The 22,758-nt window shown below is 36.9% G+C and overlaps 1 protein-coding gene across 2 annotated transcripts; it reads left to right on the top strand.

Moving 5' to 3' along the window:
• Positions 1-45: 45 nt before the first annotated feature.
• On the top strand, positions 46-22,617 carry LOC113111890 (prolyl 4-hydroxylase subunit alpha-1-like). Of its 2 annotated transcripts, none has more exons than XM_026277073.1 (15): positions 46-192; positions 3,811-3,918; positions 4,136-4,232; positions 6,017-6,168; positions 14,756-14,893; positions 14,981-15,232; positions 15,653-15,846; positions 16,323-16,499; positions 17,079-17,149; positions 19,763-19,862; positions 19,947-20,000; positions 20,106-20,171; positions 20,260-20,328; positions 20,597-20,693; positions 22,119-22,617. In XM_026277073.1, the coding sequence occupies exons 2-15, from the start codon at positions 3,825-3,827 to the stop codon at positions 22,187-22,189; spliced, it is 1,632 nt and encodes a 543-aa protein (XP_026132858.1). In that variant the 5' UTR covers positions 46-192; positions 3,811-3,824; the 3' UTR covers positions 22,190-22,617. The 2 variants fall into 2 exon arrangements, with proteins under 2 accessions (XP_026132858.1, XP_026132859.1); XM_026277074.1 differs by lacking the exon at positions 17,079-17,149 and adding an exon at positions 17,903-17,973 and having other exon boundaries at positions 59-192.
• Positions 22,618-22,758: the final 141 nt, after the last annotated feature.

Genomic DNA, 22,758 nt, shown 5'->3' with positions numbered 1-22,758 from the left:
TGTAGTGCAGTTTGTCTTGATGGTCAGTAGATGGCGCTGCAGCTCAATCATTTGTGCTCTGAAGCTCTAGCCACAGTTCAGCAGCGATGATCTACACAGCTCTGATCCAAACGAGCCGCTGAGGAGCAAGAGAGGAGCTAACCAAACAACGTTTTCCGATTTTGCAATATCGACGCATTCCAGGGAGGGACAGTAAGTTGACCTGTTTATTACGCTTCAGTAAATATATCTAGAGTTGTTTGCATACTTCTCACTATCACGGACTCGAGACACTCTAGAAATTTCCCCGCATATTTCCATAGTTTTCCCGTTCCGTGTGCTAACGTTACTATTGCTCGCCTTCCGTGTAAAATGCTGGGTTGTTAGCACATTTTCTTAAATATTTTTTTTTTTTGTCTGGTGGATTTTGGGGCGTTGAATTTATCAGTTGTTAAAACCAGTTTGCGTTCTGATTTACAAAAAAAAAACAAAAAAAAAACATTGCGGTATAACATTACATTACATTAGATTCCGGATTGTTTTAGAATAGTTGTTTGTTACGGCAGTGTAACATATAAACTGATATTTACAATATGTAATATAGTGTTGTTGTTTTTTTTTTAATCATTGTACCAATGTTAATTATGGCTTAATTTGAGAATGAACTGGTTTTAAGAAAACAAGAGTTTTTCTCTTTGTATCTGTTATGATAATATGAACAGACTAAATATATTCATATATTATTTGCAGCGGTGAAAAGATACAGAAAAACACGTTTACTTTAACAATGAAGTAAGAAGTTGGTACAGAAGTTACAGAAACAGTGTTAGGAGATGTTCTGGGGGAGGGGAATGGACGTGGCACTCAATCCTCCTCCGTTCACAAATATCCCGTTAACTGTAAATCAGTGTAATAATAACAGTTGTTATAATAATGTTAAGATTTTTGTTACTCGGGTTAACATCAGAGCAGACTATTCTGTTTTAACAAGTACACTTACTTTACTTTATTATATATTATAAAAAAACTGACCAAAACACAACATACATATATTTGTATTTTAATTTTTTATTAGTGTTATGGACACTGTATTTCTGTCTGACTGACCTTTAAAATTAGGCCCTAAAAGTCAATTTGTTAGTTTGCATACCCAGTCATATTTAATGATAGGCCTATTTCTGACTGAAAATTTAGTTGTACCACATGTAGGCATGTTTAATCTTATATAACAAGTAGTTTTTTTTTTCTCCAGTGCACAGTAATCAAATCCAATATGATATTCCAAATGTAAAGCAAGGTGTATATCCCAGAAAAAGAGTAATATATTAAAAATAAATTTATTTCATACTAAGTATAGTTTAAATCGATTCACATTTACTGAAATATCGCTCAATACTTACTGATATACAAATTGTAATTCAACTTTATTTGGAGTATCACTTGTGCAAAATGTCTTAATATTAAGCCTAAAATGTGTTTTAATATCACTGTTGATGAGGATTGTATGATCTTTGAAGTTCCACTTTAGCACAATCAGATATACTTAAGTTAATCTGTAGTTGGACTTAAGCAATACTTCTGCACAATTAAAGTGCATTAAATACAAAGTTAGTTGTTCCAATTTACCAGATTAGTATGATTAAAAAAATTGCACAGTATTTTAGTATGTTTATTTTTCACTAGATTTCACAATTGTTCCATGATAACCACTTACCAGTTAGGTTTTACTGAATCCTTGCTAGGATTGGCCTTACTACAAAAGGTGTAGTCCTTTTCTGTTATGCTGACCACATCCAGTAGCCTGACTTCACCCCAGGCTATTGCTTTTTTAGTGTATTCACTGCAGGATTTTAGGCAAGCCTTTTCTGCAAGTTAACACTAGTTCCTCAAAGGTTTAGTCAAGTCACATGTTCTGATCACATTCTTGTCTTTTTGAGTTAGGAAGCATAACTTTTTTTAACAGGCACTTGTTTTCACAGGAGGCATCTAAAGCGGTTTGTTTGCTACTGTTTTCAGGGGATATTTGTGCTTGTGCACTTTCCTGTAGTGCTTGTTTTAGCAGCTGTTTTTGCTCCTAACAAATGGTTGAGTTTATGGAAACGGCTGGGGAATGCATTTTTAACCTGTTTGAGTTTTTCTAACTCCAAGAAAGCTGAAGTGAAGTTTAGGTCAAGCGACGGTCAGAACACAGTTTTTCCAGATTGCATTTTAATGATTGAGGAACAGCTGTTTTGCCTTGTATCGGTCAATAACTTTGGCTTAAAGAAGTTTAAAGAAGCACGTATTCTTATAGTCCCACGATCAGAAACATAAAGCTGTTCGGTTCTAGTTTCTCTTTGGGGTTTTTTGAATAGGTAAAATGAGTGACTCTCAACCTAACCAGACACCCATTGTACGAGTAACCTACTAAAACACAATGAATTGTTCTAAATACACTGCTGCAGTTTCTATTGACCTTGAAGCCACTTATAAACAAAAGTGAATAGAGATCATGTTAAATTAGCCAGATAAACCGAAACTGAAATATATGAGCAATCTTAACTTAGCCATATGATGCTAGGATGAGTTACACTTAAAATTAGGGTTTTGTTCAAAAGTTTAAGAAGTCTTATGCTGACAAGGGCTACATTTGTTCAGTCAAAAAGTACAGTAAAACAAAAATAACAATGTAAGATATTATTACAAATTATTCTATTATTATTTTCTTTATAATTATGATCAATTTGTAACGCATCCTTGGTGTATAAACATAGTAATTTATAGAATTATTTTACTTTAGCATTAATACATTAGGGAAGGGAGAAGCTTGTGCAATCTGCTCAGTAGTTCTGCTCTATTTATAAACTGAAGCTAGAGTCTAACTGAATGCAGTCAAGCTGATGGCTTCCTTCTTGTTTCACAGTGCCAGTGGGAACATTTGTTTTGAGTGGACATCTGTCTGGCTCTGAACTACTCGTCATGCCTGACAGTGGAAGTCAGAGCTTTTTGGTTCCCAACTTTCTTTAAAAACTGTTATTCCTGCAGAAGAAAGAAATACAGTACATTTGAAATGAGATCAACTTTCATTTTTGGTTGAACTTAAACGTGGGTTATAAACTTCCTTTTTTGAGAAAATGATTTGTTGAACTCGATATACTTTGTTTATCACTTTCTGATTTACATTGATTTTGGTATGGTGTGTGTTTGTAGCTGTGTGTACATTTGACTTTACAGCTCTAATATTTTTAATCTAGATTTAATGATTTTGATTCTTCATTCAGATGCAATGTGCCCATGATTTACATAAACTATTAACCATTTCCATAGCCAGGATTTTTCTGAGGGAATCTGCTATTCAACTAGAGTTGATCGACTGATCTAAGTGAACTAACTTCTTCTGGTTATATGTTACTGACACACACAGTAATACATTTGTATTTTTTGCAATGCATTATTATATTTTAAAGCATTCTTTTAAATACTCTTACTAAAGAGAGCAAACAAATCAAACAATAAAACAACAAACACCGTATACTTAATACAAAGACAGCATAATAAAAAAAAAGCCTAGAGCGATGATGCTGCACAGATGCTGATCCACCTGTACAAACAGAATTTATTTTTAATTTTTTTGAATAAAAAAAAAATTTGTTTAATTTTTATTTAATTTTTAGTTTTTATTTGTTTTTTAGTTGGTCATTTAGTGATTACTTCAGTTAGTTGCAAAGGCAACATTTTTTATGAACAAAGTGTATTCAGTTCTAAGCTTTATTTATAACCCTGCAACAGTGCAATGTATTGTAGAGAGCGATGTATAATTTTATAATCTAAACCAAAGTTTTTCTCTTTTAGGTTGTTTGTTGAAAATGGTGAAGATGGGAGTTAGGAGTGTATGCTGTATTTTACTGGTTTCTCTGCTAAAGTCTTCCTCTGCTCACAATGACTTCTTCACATCTATTGGTATGCAACCTTTTCACCTTTTTGTAAATGTATGTTTGAAATGTTCCTGCAGGTTCGAGCAGGTAACATAAGCCTCCAAGCCCATGTTCATGAATGTTTGCTACTGATTATACACTAACAGAACATTAGAAGATGCAGCTGACAGGTGTTGTGGAGAACTAGACCAGTCATTCACTAATAGCTGATGCTCATTTGAGCATGTGTTCTGTCCCGGCAGGTCACATGACAGATTTGCTGAACACGGAAAAAGACCTGGTGACGTCACTGAAAGATTACATCAAAGCCGAGGAGAGCAAACTGGAGCAAGTGAAACAGTGAGTATTATCTGTTGATACAGTATCAGCATTATGCAAATAACATGTATAACTGGTATCTGTATTATTATTTTTTTTAATCAGAACAAAAATCAGATATTTATAGATGGTTTCATCAGGTTCACACGTCTGGCCCTAAGTTATCTTCCGGTCTGTGTTGTGTATATCGTTCTGGCTGCGGTGCCGTCTACAAATGCAGTTGTAGTTGGGCTCAGGTGGTTGTGATGTGGGATGTGTTTCCCATACATTTATTTATTTGTGGAGACTCGCCACGATTTTAAAACTAAACGATTTTCCAAAAGGCTTCGTTGAATAAACATGAGCATGTACTGCACGTTTAATACTATAATAATAATAATTCCTTACATTTACATGTTTAAATATCAAAACGAGGCACGGATGTTTTTATATCACTGTATTTCTGAAGGAAGACTGATAAAGCAGCGTTTGTGAGCGTAGCTCTGCTTTGTTTACAGCTGTTACTGGGGAAACATCTATTTCTCGCGCTTTAAAGCCTCTCCTGCTGGCAAAGTTCACCTGATTTATGCAGCAAACATATTTAGTTTGTTATCAAAAAAATATCTACTCTTAGAGGGACTTGGCTGTTGTTATTGATTTTATTTGGAAGTCTACCAGAAGTTAAGTTAGGGTAGGACTGGGTATTGTTCAAAATCTTTCGATCCGGTGCCAATTTCGATACCTCAGTTTCGATACCGGTTCCTAACGATACTTTTTTCGATATCATATGTTTTAAATCCATTTCAACATCAACACAAATACATTAAACACAAAACTTTTATTTTTCACCTTAATTAAAACAAATTCTGGTAACGCTTCACACTCAGGATAACATTATTAATACAACTGATTGTGCTTTTTGGATAGGGGCCACCACATCATAACGCAAACGGCTCTTTTTTGATGTCATTTATTATTTAATACTTAAGTAAACATTTTGGGGATTTTAAACTATAAAGGCAACTGATCCTCCGTTGAAAAAATAATAATAATAAAAAAAAACAAGCAGCTGTTCATTTAGCGTCTCCTAGTGAGCGATACATGCTCATCAAGACACAAACATTCTTCTAGAACTCACACTTTGCATTCAGTTAGCAGATCCATACGAATCATGCATGAAATAGAAGTTTATAAACTCAAATGATAGCTTTATGTGCTTTACAGATGAACTTGAAGTCTTAGTCTTTACAGACTAAACGTAACATCAAAACATCCCACCACTGTATGATATGCAAACCAGCTTCTATTGATGTTTGAGTTTTGATGGTTGAGGATTGCAGTCAAGGAAAAGTCACGTCTCGTGGTTTCCACACACATTCAGGATAAGGTTTTGATTTGTGTTGTGTATGTTGCTTTGTTTATTCAGTGTGCACAAATGTATCAATTATATAAACTTTTTATATCATTTGGTCCTTTGGTGTCCTTTTGGAGTCCCCCAAGTGTCCTTTTTTTAAATATATGTCGACATTTATGTTTAAGTAAGTTAACAGAAGAGTTTTTTGTGAGATTCACCCTCCAATCCTTTTGTTATATAGTAAATAATGACCAAATAAACGTATTAAGCAAGATAAATGGTATATGTTTAATTTCATGATGAGTATGCAATTAATCGCACCCTTTTTGTGTGATTAATCAAGACAAATTTTGCCCCCCCCCCCCATTTGTAATGTGGCATTGTTATATGTAGCACCATGATCCTGGAGCAACATTTCGTTTTACTGTGTACAAGCTGTATGTAAAGGCATTCTGACACTGTGTGTTGTCAGGTGGGCTGAGAAACTGGATGCTTTAACAGCGACAGCCACACAGGACCCAGAGGGGTTTTTGGGTCACCCTGTCAATGCCTTTAAGCTCATGAAGAGACTAAACACGGAGTGGGGTGAAGTGGAGGACCTCGTGCTCAAAGACATGTCTGACGGTTAGTTTCACTGTAATTCAACCCATACTAACATCTGTTTATTCAGCATTTACAACTGATACACTTGTTATTAATAGTATGAGATATTTACTTTTAAATACCAAATTAGGTGACTATTCCCAGAAATACTGAAAATAATAGAAAATTCTAACACCAATCAACATGTTAAAAACATTCAAGTAATGCCTTGCAATGTTCATTACAAACAATAAAAGACTTCTTGAGACGTCTAATGAGGTTTTCTGATTTCTGATTTTCTGGGTGGAGTGGTGTGGCAGGGGGTCTCATAATAGAGTCTGAAGTAGTTAATGTGGTTTCTTTACTACTGAGGTTTAATGCGGTCTGAAGTGGTTTAATATGGCCTGGATTGTGTTTTTACTGGCATTTCTCTGCATTTTTGAAAGCTTTTAAACTATTTTGTTTAAGTCAACATCACTGTTTTTTCCCATCAAACTTTATATTTAGGCAAGGCAAGGCAAGGCAAGTTTATTTATATAGCACATTTCATACACAATGGTAATTCAAAGTGCTTTACATAAAAGAAAATAAAATAATCATGAAGAAAAATAATAACAAAATAAAACAAGCAATTTTAAAACTTTTAAAATGATTAAAACATTTAAAAAAAAAAAATAAAAAAAAAAATAAAACAGTGAAAATATAGTGCAATCAGTTCGGACATTGCACAGTGCTCATTCAATAAATGCACAGCTAAAAAGATGCGTTTTGAGTCTAGATTTAAATGTGACTAGTGTTTTAGCACATCTGATCTCTTCTGGAAGCTGATTCCAACTGCAGGCGGCATAGTAACTAAAGGCAGACTCCCCTTGTTTTGTGTGAACCCTTGGTATTTCTAACTGACTTGATCCTAGTGATCTGAGTGCTCCGTTAGGTTTATATTCAGTGAACATATCTGCAATATATTTCGGTCCTAGGTCATTTAGTGACTTATATACAAGTAAAAGTACTTTAAAATCAATCCTAAATGTAACTGGAAGCCAGTGTAAGGACCTGAGGACTGGTGTGATATGTTCAGATTTTCTGGTTCTAGTCAGAATCCTGGCAGCAGTGTTCTGGATAAGCTGCAGCTGTCTAATGGTCTTTTTGGGAAGGCCAGTGAGGAGCCCATTACAATAGTTCACCCTGCTGGTGATAAAGGCATGAACAAGTTTCTCCAAGTCTTGACTGGAAACAAAACATCTAATTATTGCAATGTTTTTTAAATGATAGTATGCTGATTTAGTTACTGCTTTGACATGACTACTGAAACTAAGGTCTGTCTCCAGAATCACACCAACATTCCTTACTTGATTTTTAGCTGTTTGACCCCTAGAGTCAAGGTATGCATTCACCTTGAAGACTTCATCTTTGTTTCCAAATGCAATTACTTCAGTTTTTTCCTTGTTTAACTGAAGAAAGTTCTGGCACATCCAACTATTAATTTCATCAATGCATTGGCAAAGGGAGTCAATGGGGCTGTAGTCATTTGGAGATAAGGCTAGGTAAATCTGGGTATCATCAGCATAGCTGTGATAGGCAATTTGGTTCTTTCTCATGATTTGACTTAGTGGAAGTATATACAGGCTAAACAAGAGCGGTGCAAGAATTGACCCTTGTGGGACTCCGCATTTCATGGACGTCCACTTAGACTTATGCTCTCCTATACTCCCATAATAGCCTCTCCCTTCTAAGTATGATCTGAACCATTTGAGTACCATCCCAGAAAGCCCAACCCAGTTTTCCAGTCTCTCTAGTAGTATGTTATGATCGACAGTGTCAAATGCAGCACTGAGATCTAGCAATACCAGCACCGATATTTTGCCAGAGTCACAATTTAAGCGAATACAATTTATTATCTTAATGAGTGCTGTCTCTGTGCTGTGATGCGGTCGGAAACCAGATTGAAAATTGTCTAGATCTCCATTCGAGTTTAAGTATTTGTTCAGCTGATTAAAAACTACCTTTTCTATAATTTTGCCTATAAAAGGAAGATTAGATATTGGTCTAAAATTGCTCAAAATTGTGTTATCAAGATTGGTCTTTTTCAGGAGGGGCTTTACAACTGCAGTTTTTAGGGAGTTTGGAAATGTCCCAGAAAGAAGTGAGGCATTCACCACTTCTAAGAGATCTGCTTTTAAGCAGTCAAGCACACTTTTGAAAAAAGATGTGGGAAGTGTGTCAAGACAATAAAAATTTTAGTTGCTGCACTATGTCTTCCAGAAATACTCCTTCCGGTTTGTCACAAGTTTCGGAAAGTTTTTTTCGAGTATGGCTCTGTGTGACGTTAGATGGAGCGGAATTTCCTTATATGGGTGCTAAGGGCACGTCTGCCAGAAGAGCGCGTGCTCCCGTATAGCAGAGCGCTGAGAGGCTGAGCACAGACATTTATTTCCATGATCAGAGCGAGAGCGTTGCGAAAAGTCACAAAAGAAGTGTGTTTTTGGTTGCCAGGGCAAGACAACCCTGCACAGATTACCAAAAAAACAAACAGCATTAAGGGACCAGTGGATGGAGTTTATTTTTACAGAGCATCAACGGAGTTGTGCAAGTGTTTTTGTTTGTTCCCTGCATCTCGAAGATGCTTGTTTTACAAACAAGGCCCAGTTTGACGATGGATTTGCGTATCGTTTATTTCTTAAGGATGATGCAATCCCAACGAAAAAGGGTCACGATCGTGTGTTGGAACCGCAGGCGGTGAGTAAAACTGCTTAAAATATCTCTGCCTCCTTATTAGTGCGTCCGCCCATGCCGGAGACCCGGGTTCGAGCCCCGCTCGGAGCGAGTCGTTGCTGCTGCTGCTCTCGTTCAGTTTCAGCCTCGGGATCTGATTCTGGATCATAAATATACGCTGAATCTGACTGTTAGCCATGGATTGTTTTGGATGATGGTTTTTTTTCCTCTCGGTAATGTCACAACTTCCAAACGCTCTCAACGCAAAAGCCTATTGGCGCTCGTGATTCTTTAGCTCCGCCCACACGTCACGCCTCCAGCCGGTCGTGTTTTTCCGGGAAAAATCGGTACAGACTATCTTTCTCTTATGAATATAATAAAACTAAAGACTTTTTGGAGTTATGAAGGATGCAGTACTACTCTATAGGTACTCAAGATTAACAGGATATTGAGTGAAAACGAGCATTTCACCCCCCCTTTAAGTTTACTGTTTATAAGGTTTGAGAAGAAGTTCTGTCTAGCTGTGGCTAGTTTCACATTAAAATCATGAAGGCTGTCTTTATAGATGCTATAGTGAATTTCAAGTTTCGTCTTCCTCCACATCCGCTCGGCTTTTCTGCATTGTCTTTTCATAGTTTGAACTGCTGTTGATCTTCTCCAAACTGATTTCTGTCTGTTTGTTTTCTTACTGACTATTATTGGTGCAATATCATCAATAACATTCTTAACTTTTGAGTTCAAGGAATCAAGGAGAATATCAACAGAGTCTGCAGAAATGCTTGGTGTTAAAGATATAGCCTCCATAAATAGTACACTTGTGTTCTCGTTTATGCATCTCCTTCTGACAGAGACCGATCTAGATTCAGTGGTAGCAGAGATCAATATATCAAAGAAAATACAGAAGTGATCAGATAGTGCTACGTCCTTAATAACAATGGATGAAATGTTTAGACCCCTACTGATGATTAGATCCAGAGTGTGTCCACCTTTGTGTGTGGGTCCATGCACATGCTGAATCAGGTCAAAAGTGTTTAGAACCGTTATCATTTCTTTTGTAGTTTTGTTTTCTGCATTATCTCTGTGAATATTAAAATCTCCTGCAATTGCAAAACAGTCAAACTCTGAGGAAATTATTGATAACATTTCTGTGACCTCTTCAACAAAGGCTGGAGAGTATTTTGGATGCCTGTAAATAATAATAAACAGAATGCGTGGGGCACCTTTCAGCACAAACCCTAGATATTCGAAAGACAAGTACTGACCAAATGACACTTGCTTGCATTGATGATATCATTAAATATAGCAGCTACACCCCCACCTCTCCTAACAGTCCTGCAAACACTCATGTAAGTAAGTAGTAAGTAAATTTTATTTATATAACACCTTTCAAAGATATAAATCACAAAGTGCTTTACAAAGTGCAATAAAAGAACAATAAAACTAAGAGAATAAAAATTAAAACCACAAAATATTAAAAACATAAAACATAAAAGCCCAATCAACTAAAAGCTTGTTTAAATAAAAGTGTCTTCAGCTGCTTTTTAAAAGAATCAACAGAAACGTCCACTCGCAGTGACAGGGGCAGGGCGTTCCAGAGTCTAGGGGCGACTGCTTGGAAAGACCGGTCTCCCCGAGTTTTAAAGCGGGTTTTGGGGACCGTTAGAAGGTTCTGACCAGAAGACCGAAGAGCGCGGGAGGAGGAGTAAGGGGTCAGCAGGTCAGTGATGTACTGGGGGGCCTGTCCATGCAGGGCTCTAAAAGTCAAGACTAAAATTTTAAAATCAATTCTGAATTTGACTGGAAGCCAATGTAATGAAGATAAAACCGGGGAAATGTGCGCCCTTCTGTTGGTTCCAGTTAAAAGCCTGGCTGCAGCATTTTGCACCATTTGTAGTCGACTCAGAGACAATTTGTTCAAACAAGTAAAAAGAGAATTACAGTAATCAAGACGAGTAGAAATAAAAGCATGAATAATCATCTCCAAGTCAGTTTTAGACAATAACACTCTCAATTTAGAAATATTTCTCAAATGATAAAAACAGTTTTTGACCAACTGTCTAGAATGACTGTCCAGAGACATCGATTGGTCAAACAGAACACCAAGGTTTCTGAGGCTCGACTGGATGGAAGAACCCAGGGAACCAAGGTGTTGTTTGATTTGAGGTATTTTTTGGTCTGGTGCAAAGATTAAAGTTTCAGTCTTTTTTGTATTCAGCTGTAGGTAGTTATTGTATAACCAGTTCTTTATGCAAGACAAGCAGTCCAACAAATCATTAAGTTTATGAAACTCAGAGTCTTTAAAAGAACAGTACAACTGAATGTCATCAGCATAAAAGTGATAAGACACATTTTTAAAACGGTGAATTATTTCACCAAGAGGGTGAATGTACAATAAAAATAAAAGAGGACCTAGGACTGAGCCTTGAGGAACTCCATATGACAGAGGGGTCACTTCAGACAGAATATTGTTAATAGAGACACAAAATGATCTGTCACTCAGGTAGGAAGAAAACCACTTTAGAACTGATCCAGAGAAACCCGTTTCATTTTGCAGACGCTTTAACAATACATTATGGTCCAGAGTATCAAAAGCAGACGATAAATCCAGTAGGATCAAGACAGAGTACTGCCCAGAGTCAGCCGCCATCATAATGTCACTTGAAATCTTCAGCAGGGCAGTCTCAGTTGAATGACATTTTCGGAAGCCTGACTGAAATTTATCTATAAAATTATTTTCATTAAGAAACGCAGTCAGCTGCTCCGCCACCACTCTCTCCAAGGTTTTAGATAAAAAAGGCAATTTAGAGATTGGCCTGTAGTTGTTTGAGAAGGTGGACCAAGAGCTCTGAGGAGATAAACCCCAAGATGTGTTGACAGATGATGGGTTTATAGAGGCTCTTATATCATGCACCTTGTTCACAAAGGAATGTAAAAACCTGTTGCAGTCAGATTTTGAGTGGACTGGTACATGAGGAGCTGAAGGAGAGACAATTCTTGATATTGTGTCAAACAGGACTTTAGGATTTTTCTTGTTCAGAACAACAAGATTAGAGAAATAGGCAGATCTGGCCTGTTTTATTTTATCATTTAGTGACACGATGAGGTCCTTCAGGTGCAGTCTGTGGACTTCCAAACTTGTGCATTTCCACAAACATTCTATTTTACGACAGTTTCTCCTGCAAGATAAGATTTCCTCATTTATCCAAGGGCAGGGGTTTTTAGGGAAGGTGCGTTTACTTTTTAGCGGAGCAACCATGTTTAAAACAGACAAATAGTGGTCATTAAAAGACTTAATCCAAGTAAGTGAAGTAAGGAGGGGTTGCTTCATTTAGGATTGTTGCACTGCAGCTGTCTTCTAGCCATGTTTCATTTAGAAACATAAAATCCAGATTGTTTGTGGTTATTAAGTCATTGATTAGAAATGATTTATTTTTTAGTGAGCGAATGTTTAAAAGTGATAACTTGATGGCAGTGCTTTGTGTCTTTACATCAATCTTATTTTGATGCATAATAGGCCGCAGATTAGATGAGTTTGCCCTTCGGCTTGAGTAGGCCTTAGACTTTCTATCACGTGATAAAACTGAAATAGAGAAAGCTACAGGCACACTGGGTTCCCACTTGTTCAGTAAGCATTTGTGAATGTTTCTGCTATTATAGCAGGGACCCGACACATATCACTGAGAGCTGCTATCAGTTGTTTTTGGTTCACCTTCAGCAGATAGAGGGTTTGGGCCCTGGCGTTGTGGCAGCGGTCGGAGAGCTCTCATAGGAACAGGGCCCACAGGCTTTGGTGGTTGGGGGGCCCGCCGGTTTTTTGTTGATATCTGCGGGCTAGCAGCAAATGAGTGGGAGAGTTTAGTTCCAACATACACCAATTCCTCCATTTTCTGTGAGAAGCACAGAAGTGGAGATGCTGGAGAGAGGGATAAAGTGTCTGGTGAGATAGGCTGTGTCTCTGGTGTTTCCGGTGGCTGTGATGTGTTGTCCTGGATGCCCTGGCTGTTTTCCAGAAAGTTGTACTTGGGTGGTGAATCTTGTAGCGGTTTTGATACATCACAGTCAGTCTGTGAGGAGCTCTGTGAGCAGGGCTCAGCAGGGATAGTGTCTATCAGCAGTGATTGTTTTGGCAGCATGGTGTTATCAGTGTCCTTGTGGGATATGTCAACCACATGAAGACTCGGACCCGGTGTGTGTGTGCTGAATGGATTGACACACTCTGCTGAAGGATGACAAAGGGAGACGTAGATATTGTCCTTAAACAATTGCACCAAGTTTGTTTGGGTGGAGGCCATCCGGTTTAAACAATTGTCTATGGCCCCAGAAAAGATTGAAGTTGTCGATGAAATTTACTCCTTTTATATTACAAGATCTTTGTAGCCATGTGTTCAGCCCAAGCAACCGTGAAAACATATTTGTTCCCCCTGCTGGGAGTGGTCCACTGATGAACGACTGAACTTTGAGTCTTCAAAGTGTTTCAAAGAGTTCAATGAAGTCCTTCTTAAGGAGTTCTGACTGCTCTTTCCGAATATCATTCTTCCCCACATGGATGATGATTTGTTTGCAGTCTTGTGCTTCATCAGAATGTTCTGAAGTTCCTTGTTCAACATCAGAGACTGTTGCTTGAGGAAGGCAGCATTTTGTTGTAGTCCTGCTACGGATGTTTCTGATAACAGAGTCACTCACTATCAGAGTCCTTGGCTCGGCTGTCCTCTGAGCTGAAAGCCGCTGTCTGCTCGTCCTTGAGCGTCTGTTAGTAGCCGTGTTAGCTGCTGGCTGATCTGGTCAATGTTTAATCACATTTGGGGATTCCTCACCCACATTTATTAATGCTTCAAATCTGTTCTCCAGATGTATAGGGGGTGGTAGAATACCAGTATTTACAAGCCTTGTCATAGTCGAATCTGGTGTAGAGGAAGCTATGGCAGCAATACGAGAAACTCGTGACAATCTGATATCTCGTGTTCCTTTGGGTCTCGCTCCCTGTTTGTGCCAACGATTAGTGTGGCGATCAGTTTCGGCTTGTTCCTCTACACTTGGTATAAACTGTTGAGATTCAGAAGATTCATGGGACTCACTGGCTGTTTGCTAAGGGGGTTCACGACGACGGTCTGCTGAGTGTTCCGTCTGTTTTGGAAGTCCAGAAAGTAACAAAGTCTTCTTTTTGTAGTATTAATCCAGTCCCAATGTTTTTAGTTTTAGCGTTTGTGCCAAAAATCTGTTGTTTGAGCACTGTGCTGATCTGCTGAACTGCCAGCAAAGCCGGAAGTCATTGTACATGCACTTATATACAGTTTTATTGCATGGAAAAGTCCAAAATGTTTTAAATAATACAAGAGTGAGTACATGATGACAATTTCTATCAACTATCACTCATTTCTCAGCACTTATGTCACTTTTCAAGTTTAAAACTTAGAACATAATAAAACATTTTCTACATTTCTACCACATTAAAGATATTCCAAATCGAAAAATAAGATACTGTGAAAATGATTAGGTGTAGACGAACACCTACACAGATGGTGATCTTTCATAACCATCAATAAAAAAGGGGTGAAATTATTTTATTCTGTAATGTATACATGGACCATAGTAACATACACTGCGGATAGCTGTCATTCTTGTTTTGTGAAAAAATACAAAAAATAAAACATTGTATAATATATATCAACAAAGTGTGTTTGTAAGGTACATTTTTTGCTAGTTTTATGGAAGAATGAGTTGATTTGAAACATGTATGGTAGTTTTAGTGCAGTTTAGATGCAAAATATTTTGTTGTGTCGAGCTTAAAGTTGTTTGAGTTTTAGTGACATATGTGACATATGTATTGAGAAATGTGTCCTATAGTGACTGTAAGTCAAGATGTTCTTTTTTATTATATATTTTTTTCTTATTAAAAGATAACCATATTTCCTTCTAGGTTTTATCTCAAACCTGACAATTCAACGTCAGTATTTCCCTAATAATGAAGACCAGACCGGTGCAGCCAAAGCTCTCCTCCGACTGCAGGACACCTATCAACTGGACACACAGACCATCTCTTCTGGAGACTTGCCTGGTGAGAATGAACTCTCCTCTTTCCAAACATACTTCAGATATACCTTTTTTGCATTTGTATGACATCCCATTGCACGTTTTCTTGCAGGTGTTACTAAAGGCTTGCCGTTTAAAAGCACCATGACGGTAGAGGATTGTTTTGAGCTGGGAAAAATCGCCTACTCTGATGCAGACTACTACCATACGGAGTTATGGATGGCCCAGGCACTAAAGCAACTGGATGAAGGAGAAGAATCCAGCGTTGAAGTTGTGACAGTGCTGGACTACCTCAGCTACTCAGTCTACCAGCAGGGGGAGCTGGAAAGAGCTCTGGACCACACCAAGAGACTGCTGAGTGTGGGTTAGTCTGATCTACAATACTCAATGTAAATCTTACCACAATATGTCTTAGTGTGACTGTCAAATCAGGCAGACTGTGATTTATATAATATATGCTTTTCTAAATACATCTGTTCAAATAATCTGGTGCATTTTTCACATTCCGATATATTTGACAGAAAAATTCATTAAAAATTAGTTCCAATATATTTGACAGAAAAATGAATTATCAAAACATGTCCGATTTTTTCACAGTGTCATGCATCCCTAATTTAAACACAGTTTGCACATGCAATTGAAGAAAAGAGACCAAAATATCATACCTGTGGAATTGACTGTGCCTTGGCTGCTGCCTAAATGTTGACCATTAGAGATATTTGAGACATTCAACAGATGTCCAAACTATTACAAAATGTTTAGCACATTTATCTCTTCTGAACAGATCCTGAGCACCAGCGAGCACTCGGGAACCTAAAGTATTTTGACTACCAGCTAGCCAAACAGAAGGAGGCTGAGAAAGAGCAGAGTGTCAAGGAAGAGAGCAAGAAAGAACCAGAAAAGAAAGCTGGGAACGGCGGCTATCTCCCTGAAAAGAGGAAATATGAGCAGCTATGTAGAGGACATGGAGTCAGAATGGTAAATAATAAAATACTGTAATGGCTGCATTTAAATAAATATCCACTAGAATGTCACATTAAGCATTAAATGCTGATGCATTAGCTGATTCATTTTTAATATTTCAGTGCATCTAGCTCCTCAGCCTCGTAATTCAGCCATTTCAGTTGTTGTTTTTTTAGTTTTTTTTTTTAATACCTTGCATTGATGTAACTTGACTTATTTATAAAGTAGTGGTTTATGTATGTTAGGTAATTTATTATTAAAGACAGGATTTTGAATTATTTATGCACACCCAAGGTGGTAATACTGGCATAAAACAAAGCTCTATTTTTGTCCATTCAGTCGAGCAAAGCTCAATACATTCGTTTTTTTCATGATAGTACCTACCTGGTTCATCATATTGAATCCAACTTGTAATGCTGTGAAAGAGCATGAAATACCAACGATTTTATTTAATTATTTGTCATGCCCAATATATATTCTCAATCTTACAGAGCCCTCGCAGACAGAGACGTTTGCACTGCCGTTACTACAACAGTAACAGACATCCTTTTTACATAATCGGCCCAGTGAAACAAGAGGATGAATGGGATCGTCCACGTATCATCCGTTACCATGATATTATAACAGAGAAAGAAATGGAGAAGGTCAAGGAGTTGGCCAAACCAAGGGTGAGTTCAACTTGTAGTCAAGTCTCCTGAAGAGACATGATCACTTTATAAAATGAACAGATATATTTGAATATAAACACTGATCAAGGCACATACATAGAGCATATCAAATATAATGAAGAGGAAGCTCAAATTGACTTTTAGAGAAAGTGAAAGTGTGCAAGTATTTTTCCACTGTAACAAATTTTCATCTCTTAAAATCGGACAAATGTGTTTAAAATGATGTCCACCCATGAGACGAAGATGAATTAATTTGAATTGTAAGTTATACTAGTGTAAACTTACCAGTTCCAACATTTTAAGCTGTTTGGTATTAGTTTATCAATAAGGATAATTTTGTTAAAAAAAGCAATTAAAAAAATACTTCACAGAGTATCACAGCCTCTGACCTGTCATCATTCAGAGGCCATCATTCAAAGTTATTCCAGAGTGTAATCAAAGGCTCATTTAGAGTTTGAATGCTGGTGCTCAAGTTAGTTGGATATCATGACAAACAGAAAGAGTGTGTTGGTCTGTAGTCGGTCACTGACACTACAGCTGCTGTGTAACTCATGTACTCTCGGCCGGTTGGCTCAACAGCTGCGCAGAGCCACCATCTCCAACCCCATAACTGGTGTTCTAGAGACTGCCCAGTATCGCATCAGTAAAAGGTAAGGCTCCTGTTGGTCTGTAGCACAGCCAACCCAGCAGTTTCCCCTGCTGCATGCTGGAAAAGCAACTAGAGCCCAGACAAAGGGGATTTATATCACATGCATAGTATGGGTGGGTGGTCCAAAGTCAAAAGGTTGGAATAATGAAAGATGTCGCTTATGCTGACTTCCATGTATTTGATAAAAATACAGTATAACAGTTAAACTGTAAAATAATAATACAAATTAAAATAACTGTTTTCTATTTTAATATACCGTATTGTGAGAAATAAAAATATTCTTTGAATTTTCAGCAGTCATTACATTCTGCATTGTCACACTATCTTTTAGAAGCCATTCTAATATGGTGATTTGCTTTCCACAAAAATATTAAGCAGCAAAATCGATTTATAAACACTGATAATAATAAGTAATTAATAATAATACTTTTTTTGTATATACTTTGACATAATCAACATAATTCTACTGTTATTGCAAAGTACACACCAACCACCAGCCCATATGCATAATAAATAGATATCCCTATTTGTTTTGCTGTTCTTGGGAATGTTGCTTTTCCACTACTTCTTTACACACAACAGGTACAGAATCGGTGAACTCGGTAGCAGTAGCAGTTCAACCCTGGCAGAAGCTATCCGATGTGCAGTCAAAGTCCACAGTTGGAGTAGTTCAGTATAACAAAAGAAAATAGTGTCAGCACCTTTCACCTCACTCTTTCTATCTCCTCTCTTTTTCTCGGTGCTGGCTCTATAGCTCAGGCGTGCCACCGTGCATGACCCACAAACTGGCAAACTCACCACTGCCCAGTACAGAGTCTCCAAGAGGTAAGGGGTCAAGGATGAAGGGCAGAGGTCAAATCTCCTCAGTCTGTTAAACAGATGTTCAAATATCAGTTTGGTGTCCTTCAGACAAAAAAAAAGGGTTATATTTTCTTAGAATCTAGTACTACAGTAGAACAACAGTCAGATGAGATGTGGTCCGGCCTTATGTCAGAAAAATGGTTTTTCCCTTCCCGTCAGCCATTATACTGGTCTGGTAGCACATGTGCCTCTGTAACACACAAAATTGTGGCGGTGCTTCCTGTAGCCTGTATCATTTCATATTAAAGTGTGAATGAAACTATGAGTTTACGACTTGTCAGATCTGTGCAACTTTCAGCTGCGGCGAAAGTAATAGCAGTCAAATAACTTAACAAGCTGCTGTGATCTATCTTAATCAAAGAACAAAAGAAAAAAAGAGGAAATCAATAACGTTTTAATGATGATTTAAGGAATCATCTACATTTAATTTAGTTTTTAGTGTTTGATGACTTTATTCAGTTTCTGTATAGTTCCTACTTGCTGAAGAGCATTGGTAAATAATGGCTTTACTGTATCTGAAAATTATTTTAGGTCACTTAAATGAGAAGTTATACTGTAAGTGTTGGATTGCTATAGTCGATCGCTTAATATTAGAAAAATATATATTTCCTAGAGACTTAAGTAATATTGGTGTCGGTGATAACTTTTATTTAGTGATAACAAATATTTAAAATATACTTTTTTTATGTTGTTTCATCATTCATTTGAAGATTGAATGGGAAATTATTGCAATATAAAAGCATATTTAAAAACTTTAATGTTAAGTGAGATTCATTGTGATTAATTTCATGAAAAAAAAATGTGTGATTGATTAGTTAATTTTTTTATTGATTGACAGCACTATATATATATATATATATATATATATATATATATATATATATATATATATATATATATATATTTAATATAGGCTGGTAATTTAACGCGTTAATTAGATTGATTAATTATGGAGAAAAATAACGCACTATACCAATGGTTCAGCGCACCAAATGGTTCACCTAGTTCGTTCAAAACGTGGATTAAGAAATGAAATGCTACTTTGGATTGCTTGGGGATAAACAGTTCTTATTTGTCTTGATATCTTGTTTGGCAAAACTGAGCAAAACAGTTTAAAATAACACAATATTAAATTAACTTCTTAATGAACTGTTGTATGAGACGAGTATCACATTTGCACTCGTGTGATATTGCACTTTCTTAACTATGTGATGTAAATATGAGACCAAATTTCAAACGGGCATTAAAAATATTAAAAATGAGGATGCTTTCACACGCTGATGCAAAATTTGATAAAACTCATGATACATGCCTAACTTCTGAAATGATTACTAGCGACTGCACGGATGCCTCTCATGACAGAAATTCAGTTTTACTATTTAAAGTCATGCTACCTTTGTAAATTATTTATAGCATTTCTATAACCTTGGCCATCTCATCACAAACGTACCTGTTCGAAACCAACCAAACACTCGTTTCTGTCACTTACTCACAGACTGATCTAATCAACCTAATTCAAAGGATGCTTCTCCACGGGCACAGTCTGTCTAAATCTATCACCTGAATGTTTGCATACTAACAATACTAAAAGTTCAATCACATACTAAACATCACTTTACTTTATTGCTGAAGTCTAATTCTGCAGCTGGTGTTGTTCTGTTTTGAAACATTATAAAATGTTATACAGATTCAAAGAAAAGAAAATGTCAGTAGGAACATGAAACTCTTATGTTGTTATTGTCTCTTCTCTCAGTGCATGGTTGGCGGCTTATGAGCATCCAGTTGTGGATCGCATAAACCAGCGCATAGAAGACATCACAGGCCTCGATGTCAAAACAGCAGAAGAGCTACAGGTAAGGTTCATGAGGCATTTAATGCAGAAGACTGGGAATAGTTAGGTTCGTTTTTTTTAAATTGATACTTTCTTTCTCCCGTAGGTGGCAAATTATGGTGTTGGTGGACAATATGAGCCTCACTTTGACTTTGGACGGGTAAATACAAAGTTCTTTAATCGTTACCCTGTTACATCGAGAATGCAGGGTTTTCACACACATGCAGTTTATTCATAACCTGTCATTTTTACATTTTTCTACCAGAAAGATGAACCAGATGCCTTTAAAGAGCTGGGCACAGGAAATCGGATTGCAACCTGGCTCTTCTATGTGAGTAGAATTTGATCTGTCCTGCCAGGATTGGTTCTTCTCCTCTCATCCTCACTTCATTCACTGGAAAACATGGGCTTTATTTCAGATGAGTGATGTAGCTGCAGGGGGCGCCACAGTCTTTACAGAAGTTGGAGCTGCAGTAAAGCCAATGAAGGTGCTGCTTGTTTATGTTTGAGGGTTTTATAAAAATGGTACATCATTCTATTAATCATATATATATATATATATATATATATATATATATATATATTTTTTTTTTTTACAGAAACATTTTTTGCTAAAGATTTATGATAAAGGAGTATACCTTAACATACTTTTCAAACGAAGTACTTGTGGAAAGAATAAGAATATTCTTAAGTGTGGACTGAATGACATGGCTGCCTTTTCTATTAATAATTGGCACTTTTTGTGTCTGTGTTCAGGGTTCAGCTGTATTCTGGTACAATCTGTTTCCCAGTGGAGAGGGAGATTACAGCACGAGACATGCAGCTTGTCCAGTACTGTTGGGTAACAAGTGGGGTGAGTGTCTCAGATTTTCTTTACGCTCTGAATGTATCATGCTTGTTTGAGTAGTTATGTATTTCTATGAAAAATGGCTTTGTATGTGTTCCTCCTAATGTGTATACAGACTGATTTTAACATCAATTATCTGACAATAGTTTTAACTAATTATTATTATTTTCCCCATTACTCCATTACAATTATAAATATACCTTCTTGAAAATAACCTGTTATTCCATAAATAATAACTTAAATAATAAAAAGCAAATTAATAATATTAATATATTAAAATTTATATTAAATTAAGATTAATATATTAAAAGTTTTAGATATATCATCTTAAATTGTCAACCATGCTTTACATTTCTTTTCCAATAATTCATGCAATTGAGCAAGTATTTAAATTAAACGCTCAACCCTTTTTTCTTTTAGTGCTATTTGAGTATTTCCTGCTGTATTAACAAGCAAGCACATTTTAGTTGAATCTTGCATTTAAAATCATCTTGCATCTTGAAAGCATATCATGTCACCCCTGTTACCACCATGTACTTATAGTGTACTTGCAGTGTATTTATCTAAGAAAGTTCTGGTAATACAAGGTAACTACATGGGGTAGGGTTAGGTTTAGAGGTTGGTTCAGGGTTAGTACCTATTTATTACATAGTTATAGTATGTACATGAGGAACAGGACTGTAAAATAAAGTGCTACTGTAATAATAAAAACTCCATAATCATCGGGAAGAAGGAGGCGAGAACCGGCGGACAATCAAAATGAAACTTTAATAATCCAAAATAAACACAAAACAGCGCACCAGCCCCTCACGGACGACTGATGCGCACAAATAAAAACCATAACATAAATTAAAACCCAGGCCTGGTCCTCTCTCGTCCGTCACTTTCGTCCCTCCTGTTTTATATCCCTCCATCTCCTCCGTGGGACTCGAGACCTGTGAGTGTCGCAGGTGTCGCTCATCTCCAATCACTCCACCGGCCTCACTTGTTCCCACGTCCCTCAGCCCCGCCCCACTCGCCACAGCTACCATTATTGTTTATAAAAAATAATGAAGTTTTTCCATCAAAAAAAATGTATATACTTTCATCATCCTTTCAGGACGTGAGCACATAAAAGTCTTCTGATTTTTAATGACTTTATCATATCTATTGTGTTTGGTTTGTCGCAATCTTAAATCCTCAACTGTTGCTATCATTGCATCAATTTTTTTATTTTATTCATTAATTGGTTTATAGTTAGTAATGTCTGTTTGAACTATCCATGCTAACTTCTAAAGCTTCTGTGACTTTATGAATTTTCAACCCTGTTTGTTTTCTGAAGGCAGCTTCACCATGCCTTTACTTGGCTTGAGATGGCACAATGGATTTTAATAGAAATTAAAAAAATCAATCTGTCTGATGTTTTTTACATTCTCTCTTTTTGTCCGTTAGTGTCAAATAAATGGATCCACGAGAGAGGGCAGGAATTCAGGAGACCCTGTGGCCTGAAAGAGGCAGATTGATCAAACACCTCCACCATCTTCCTCATGCACTCCTCCTGGACTCTGAAAACATGAACGGTACCCTCCATGCTGTTCATGTCCACTGTGTCCACAGCAGCCAACATGTGACCTGTCACATTTATTTTTAACTGAAGAGTGTGTGCGTGTGTGTGTGTGGGTGAGCCAGCCTACAGTTACATTACCACTGTTAGTGCCTTTTGTCATTGCACACCAGGGCTTCAAAAATGGAGCCCTGACAACACTCCTTTACAAACAGGCCTTTAACCGTTGAGCTGTATAATGGCATCATATCAGCATATCTTCAACACTTACTCTGACTGACAGCCAGACCAAAGTGACAAACATGAGAAAGAACATAAACTGCTTGTTTGCAATGTTCACAAAATGATAGGGGAAAGTCTAATAAAAAATGATTTTTCCAAAATGAATCTTTTTATTTCACTATTGCCCTTCTCCTTTATTATTTAACATTTTTAGTCAAAATGATTAGAACACTAGTATTTTCACCAGGTCATAATTTTTCAGGTAGGTTTCTTGAAGCTTCTTGGTGATGTAACCACTCCTCTTCT

Source organism: Carassius auratus, chromosome 12 (genome assembly GCF_003368295.1).
Source record: "Carassius auratus strain Wakin chromosome 12, ASM336829v1, whole genome shotgun sequence".
Lineage (NCBI taxonomy): Eukaryota > Metazoa > Chordata > Actinopteri > Cypriniformes > Cyprinidae > Carassius > Carassius auratus.
Note: the sequence above shows the minus strand (reverse complement) of the source record. Positions and strands in the feature narration are given on the sequence as shown.

Excerpts from the sequence above, each read along its gene's own strand:
- LOC113111890 (XM_026277073.1), top strand. The coding sequence starts at position 3,825 with ATGGTGAAGATGGGAGTTAGGAGTGTATGCTGTATTTTACTGGTTTCT. Across the intron at positions 20,001-20,105 it reads CTCACTTTGACTTTGGACGG|AAAGATGAACCAGATGCCTT; the intron begins GTAAATACAAAG and ends TTTTTCTACCAG. Across the intron at positions 20,329-20,596 it reads CTGCAGTAAAGCCAATGAAG|GGTTCAGCTGTATTCTGGTA; the intron begins GTGCTGCTTGTT and ends GTCTGTGTTCAG.